Source organism: Leuresthes tenuis, unplaced genomic scaffold, assembly GCF_036924035.1.
Source record: "Leuresthes tenuis unplaced genomic scaffold, fLeuTen1.0.hap1 SCAF_12, whole genome shotgun sequence".
Lineage (NCBI taxonomy): Eukaryota > Metazoa > Chordata > Actinopteri > Atheriniformes > Atherinopsidae > Leuresthes > Leuresthes tenuis.
This window is the reverse complement of record NW_027325366.1, coordinates 21,949,740-21,955,886: the sequence shown is the minus strand read 5'-3', so window position 1 is coordinate 21,955,886 and position 6,147 is coordinate 21,949,740. Positions and strand designations below refer to the sequence as shown.

The 6,147-nt window shown below is 39.0% G+C and overlaps 1 protein-coding gene across 1 annotated transcript; it reads right to left on the bottom strand.

Annotated features, from left to right (window-relative positions):
- Positions 1-1,558: 1,558 nt before the first annotated feature.
- Positions 1,559-5,583, bottom strand: slc38a11 (solute carrier family 38 member 11). The gene is made up of 12 exons (XM_072396811.1): positions 5,572-5,583; positions 5,367-5,487; positions 4,519-4,593; positions 4,293-4,427; positions 4,039-4,104; positions 3,812-3,918; positions 3,653-3,732; positions 3,494-3,564; positions 2,346-2,507; positions 2,146-2,258; positions 1,871-2,002; positions 1,559-1,798 (listed from the first exon to the last, which is right to left on the bottom strand). The coding sequence occupies exons 1-12, from the start codon at positions 5,581-5,583 to the stop codon at positions 1,559-1,561; spliced, it is 1,314 nt and encodes a 437-aa protein (XP_072252912.1).
- Between the last annotated feature and the right edge of the window lie 564 nt (positions 5,584-6,147).

Below are 6,147 nucleotides of genomic sequence, written 5' to 3'. Positions count from 1 at the left end.
TTCACCCTGACAGCGTCTGCATCGCAGCGCCGAGTAGTTAAAGCGGGGCGTTTCTCAAGATTCGTCAGAGTTCCAGTGGGGCCTGTAGGCTCATGCAAGTTTGTATTTTGGGAGAGAACGCACAAGGGGAAAACTCAATAAAGCTATGCATTCAAGCGTAATACGAGTAAGTGCATTCATACAGAGTAAAATAAGCGGTAACTAGTCAAAACACGTAAGTGTGGATGTTCTGTACTTCCTTTCTGCTGTTTGTCCACAGTGACATCATGTGGCTGGATATGAACACCAGCAACCCTTCCTCTGTGGATGAATTTCAAGAATTGATAAAGAAACACATCATTACCTGGGATTACTTTTCCTACATGTGTATTCATCTATTTGTCTATCTATTTTCGTAAAAACAATTTATTTTAAAAGAAAGTACTTTTTCTGGTAATATGTTTTTTATTTCAATTTAGCCTGCACATAAGCAGACTGTATAAACACAGTCACCCTGCACTGATATTCTATATATTCATACAAAAATAAACCACACTGTGTTTGTCATGGTTAAGGTACAGTAAACACAATGACATGTGTTCGCTGGTGAATTGGTAAAGATTAAGCTTTCCTTCAAAAATCCATAGTACCATCTATACCTTTAGAATATACTGTCACTGAAGCAGGATGCACAGATGGTTTATAACTTAATCAATGCAATTTCACTTAGACTATTGGCTCTATTGACTATTAAGATCTATTGATATTGAAAGAAAAAACAAGTAATTACAGCTACATTGCTCTCTATTTTGACTGATTCATACCGACTTCAGCAAGATTCTTTTGGTCTGTGATCAGGGATGACTTAAAGTTAAAAAGGAAAACCAAGGCACTCATTACCTTTTTAATTAGTTTAAAAAGTTAGAGAGGTCTTCAATACTTTAATGAAAACACATTTCACTGGAATTCTAAAATGACTCATAATAATTGTCCTTGAATGTTTTATTGTTATCGAATGACATTTATTATTGAAACCCTGTTTTGTGAACAAATGTAATTCAGGGAGGGGGGAGGTATTCCCCTTCTCTTTTTAATCCACTCTGTTACATATCATATCATTTTACTAATTTAGAAAAAAGGAAATTGAACATTTGTGGAATGAATGACAAAAAATATTACATCCATATGTGATAGCTGAACATCTTATTCTACAACTATGGTGAAAACTAAGCTGCTCCTCAGCCCCTTCTCCGCTGGAAATACAATATAAGATTTTATGACAAGCATTAAAGAGATCAGACATTTTCACTGGGCAACCGGACTTGTGGTCGCCTTTGCAATTCGTCCTCTGGGACTTTGCTGAGTTTAAGGTCTAAGGTCTCATTAAGCACCAATGATCTTCCCCCGAACTGTTACTTTAAAGCTGAAAGCATGTAACTGCCTGAAAATTAAGCAAAGGAGCCAATATCCCAACAGATCAAACTTACACATGGGAATAGGACTGCAAGTAAAATGTAAGCATATTGTTGCTATGAAGTGTGCGTTTAAGACAACTGAATATATAAATGAAGCATTTCTCTCATCCAGGTGGCACAGTGCTAGAGATGTTGGTGTCTGCACAGTAGAACATCTCCACACCATGCGAGCAGTCCTGAGGGTAGAGCACCGTCATGGTCAGACCAGTGATCATGACAAACAAGCCAATTAGTATCAACATGGTGGGAATCAGGTTTTCACCCTGGAACCAGCGGCTGGGGGAGAGTTTGATGAAGCATGCAGATGGGATGATGAAGATCAGTGGGGTGGCACTCAGGGCACCCTGGACGGCAGAGGAAAAATAATTCAGTTCATATACTGACTTAACTTATAGCGAAACGAGCGTGTGACTTACATTGAGCTCCAACACAACTCCCAGGCAGTCATAAGCCAGAGATATTGATGTGCAGACTGCAACTATGAGCAGGGTGATGGCTGCATGTTCGGCTTTTGAAAGATCCCGACTGCAAAAAACATTCGATACCACCTGAGGAAATAGACAGGAATAAGAAAATATATGTATTTACGGTAAATTGATGCATTTCCTGTAACTGAAATACCCAAATATGTAAATATGGGGCTGTTAAATTAGTTGTTTTATTTATTTGGCTGCCCTAAAGGATTACTAACCTCTCGTGTAACAAAACACTCCAATGGAAATGTGGTTATTATGCTGAAGCCAAAGCAGAAGCGTCCAAATGTTGCCAGGTTATCATTTCTGCAGTAGTTCTCAAATATGTCTCCTGAAAAGTGAAACATTTAAAACAATAATGGACATTGAAATTCAATTAAATGAATATGAGGAATATAATATATTTCTGTGTTGATACCTTGCGTATAGCCAGTGAAGGTCGTGTAGCCAGCGACAGCAAATACCACACTGATTATTAGAGCTGAGCCAACAGAAATGTGTGTGACCCGAGACCAGTTGGCCAGCGTGGGCTGCTTCAGAGAGCCATAGATCAGAAAGCTGTTGTGGTGGCATATGAAAGCTAAAGGAACAAGCATTGACAGAACATCAAAGTTCAGTTGACAGAAAAGACTATAAAAACAGTTTCAGGTGATTCTTCATTTGGGGTTAATGTAAACTGTGCACAATCGTACCATTTAGGGCCGTCAACCACTCCTGACCTAGCTTATTTCAAACAATGCTGCATTTTCCTGATAACAAGAACAGTGGGAACTGTTCAAAGTGGAATGGAAAGCACAAATCTCTCTCATAAAAGGAGACATTATTTTATCCCTTTCCTGTTGTGACTGACCCTGGTTTTAGCCTGAGAATCAACCTTAAGACAGTATCTCAACATACAACCTCATTTCCAAAAACACTGAGATGCTGTTTTAGGTGGAAGAGCGTACAGTGACCCACAAGTTCATTTGAATCTACATCCAACTGAAAATGGTGGAAAAGTTCAAACTGAGTAGTTGGTTTCTGAAACATATATGTTCATTTCGAATTTACAAAAAGTTGGAACTGCAGCAGGTTCACCACTGTGTTGCATCATATCGTCCTTTAACAACACTCTGTGTGGGGTTTGGCACTGAGAACACCAAATGCTGTTGTTTGAAATTTGACCCTTTCTTGTCTGATATCAGATTTAGCTGCCTAACAATTCAAGGCTTTGTTTGCCCTTTTTCTTCCTATAATGATGATTGTGGTTACAGGTCTGCTATGCAGCGTATGTGGCTTTTATATATAAATCCACATTAACAAGAACATTATCTCTCCTCTTAGACCAGAAGGATGCAGCATCCATGACTTTAAATTCAAATTGTAATTCATGAAAGCACAGTTTTCAAGTTATCTATAAATGTTTATTTTTTTCCACTGCATGGTACACTTTAAGTTTAATTTGCGAATGCAGAGACAAACTGTATTAAGTGACAACACTGAGAAATCGTTCTTCGATTTTTCAAGAAATCGTATTCTTGAATTGTTGAACTATTTGCAGTGTCAGCATCATGCACAAAAACTCACCAAAAGACATTACACCAACTGCCTGAATGGCATTCCACTTTGCAAATGTCCACGCATGCTCTGTAGGGAGGCTACAAAATTACAGTCATCAATAAAAACAGAAAAACTCGAACAGTTAGAATATCAGAATTAGACTTCAATCAGAATGTTCATACATACATGTGTGGTCCAAGAGTAGCTGCTCTGATGATTACAACGATGAGAATGATAAGTGTAAGCACCATTGACAGGAAGGACACCTGGTTAACAGGTGAATGTTTTACAGGCAGCATGACAATCGGTAAGTTACACAAACAGTTCTGCAATCATCAGTCTCACCTTCCCAAGTTTCTCTATGTTTCGATAAAGTGAGAGTGGCAGCGTGAAGAAAAAGGTAGACAGCAAGATCACAAAGTGTCGCTCTGCGAGTATGTGATCTGGACCAACTGCAAACAAAACCCAAGCCAACATAACACACATACAACATCCTGCTGAATATCATGTGTGCACGGCAGGATTTATTGTCAGGAATTTCAGGCCTCAAACGAACAGGGTTTTGCTCGTACCTCCTGGTATTCTCTGAAAAACTTTGGTCAGTGTGTCACCAGTTGTGATGTTGTAGCTGATCATGGCTGAAGGAGAGGAATAAATTGAATCAGTGTTTGATTGATTTATTTAATTAATCTGCAGTATTATTATTGCTTTACAGCAGAGGCAGGACAAGAAGAAGCAGAAAGACTGCACAGGAAATATGGCAGAATAGCAAAACAGCAAGGTTTAATACTTCACTTCAATTTCAGCCACTTGTGTGACAACTTACCAATGAAAGGATAGAGGAACTGCAGTGCAGATAACATCAGGAATCCAGGGAAACCAAATGTGCTTTGTACCAGAGACTGATAACTGTTTGATCCTGACATGTTTCCTCCTTTTATTAGAAGAACAATTGAGTAGTCTGCCGTGAAAATTGAAAATAAGAATTATTCATTTGGACGATTATTAGTATCTGAATTGATAAATTCACATCTGCCAACAGGTAAACCAACCTGTGATGAACGCAACAACAATCAAAAGAAGAAGACCCAAAGGGAGCCCCGCCTGGTTCAGTGCATATGGTAAGCCTGGTTTTAAAAAGCACAGTGATGGAGTTGGAAAAAGGAATATCAAACTTCCTAAAAGAACAGCAACAACAAAGCTCAAAATGATCAGTCGGGTGACGTGTCTGAAATGATTGCTCTGTTAAGACTTTCAATGGCAACGCTTCACTTGACTGCTTTATTTGCACTGTCAGTTTTAGTGTGATGCTTTGCTGAACCAAATAATCAGCTATGACCAACATCAAAGTTATACTTTCTGTGCATGTACTCCAGATTAATTTAAATGAAACTGCAATCATTTTTTTTTCATGCTGTAGAGAGCTTGGGAAACACATCATTGTTTTTTTTTTTTGTCTTTGTCATTATAAAAAAAGTAATTGTTGTCATTATTCCACTGCTCCCTAAAAATAAATTTGGTTTAATTTCGGCCAATCCTGCAAAAGCATTTGTGGCACGAGTGGGAAAATGAATTGTATCTATTATTTTTATGTATGTGCCTTTAACAAACATCCGTTACAAGCCCGAATGTTGAGCAATAAAACGGTTGATTAGTGGTGTATGCATAAAGTTGAGCTTTTGAGCAACAGGGGTTAAATGTAAGAAGCAGTTGGGGGCAACAGGCGCCAGTCATATGATGCCGCTGCAGGGCTTGAATGAAAGCTTCTTGTTGCACCAATATTAGCTATTGTAACTTCATTGAATCATCTTAGAGTTCATACTTAGAAATCAGTCATAGATGTTTATTCTCCAGCCTGATTGCACGGACTGGGGGCTGTCATAAGGAACTCAATATTTACCTATTATCCCAGATCCTATGATGGAGTTGATGAAATTAAAAGACGCTGATAACATCGAACCTCTGGACTCTCGGATTGCTTTTTGTGGATGGATTAATGTTGTCCTTTCTTCGCTGTTTGACTGAAAGAAATAGAAAGCAGTGGAAGCAAAAATGTTCGGTCTGTGGTTCTGACCCTAAAGCGGCCACCATTGAACTGCACCTACCTGCTGAGCCATTATGGAGCACCAGCTGGTCGATTCTGTCCCTTCAGTGTCCCCAGGGTAGACGTTCACATATCTGCGCCGTGACTCGCATTAGGCAAGGTTTGTGGAAATGTCCGTAAGTTTCAAGCAAGTTTTAGCCTTCTCAACTTTGGTCTAAAAGAAAAAGAGAAAAAAAAAGTACTTCAACAGCGCCACGCCTTGATTGTAGGCCCAAACTGCATGAAACCTCCGTGTATTCCCAGCGATGAGAATAGTGACTGAAACTTTTTTGCAACTCACAAATTTGGACTCGGATCTCCTTGTAATCAGCAAACGTGAGAGAGTAAGCTTCATTTTACCGCCCCCCCCCCCCCCCCAAAAAAAAGGTATGAACTCACTGAATAAAATATGGATTTAAAGGATTTATTACATGACTAAGCTGTAGAGCTGCCTGATTAAAAGCTCCCTTTGTTCAGAGATGGAAACCAAAGAAAGAAGAAGAAGAAACAGGGGGTTTGGTCTATGTTTCTAACACTGAGAGCTGTGTTTTTGCAGATATTCTGTCAGTTTAAATTATTGCTCCTGTTTTTGCATTTG

What these genes read in the sequence shown, in the direction of transcription:
- slc38a11 (XM_072396811.1), bottom strand. An exon ending in TTTTCAGAGAATACCAGGAG is followed by an intron (nt 3,919 to 4,038) that starts GTACGAGCAAAA and finishes TTTTGTTTGCAG; the next exon opens with TTGGTCCAGATCACATACTC. An exon ending in GAGTTGTGTTGGAGCTCAAT is followed by an intron (nt 1,799 to 1,870) that starts GTAAGTCACACG and finishes TCTGCCGTCCAG; the next exon opens with GGTGCCCTGAGTGCCACCCC.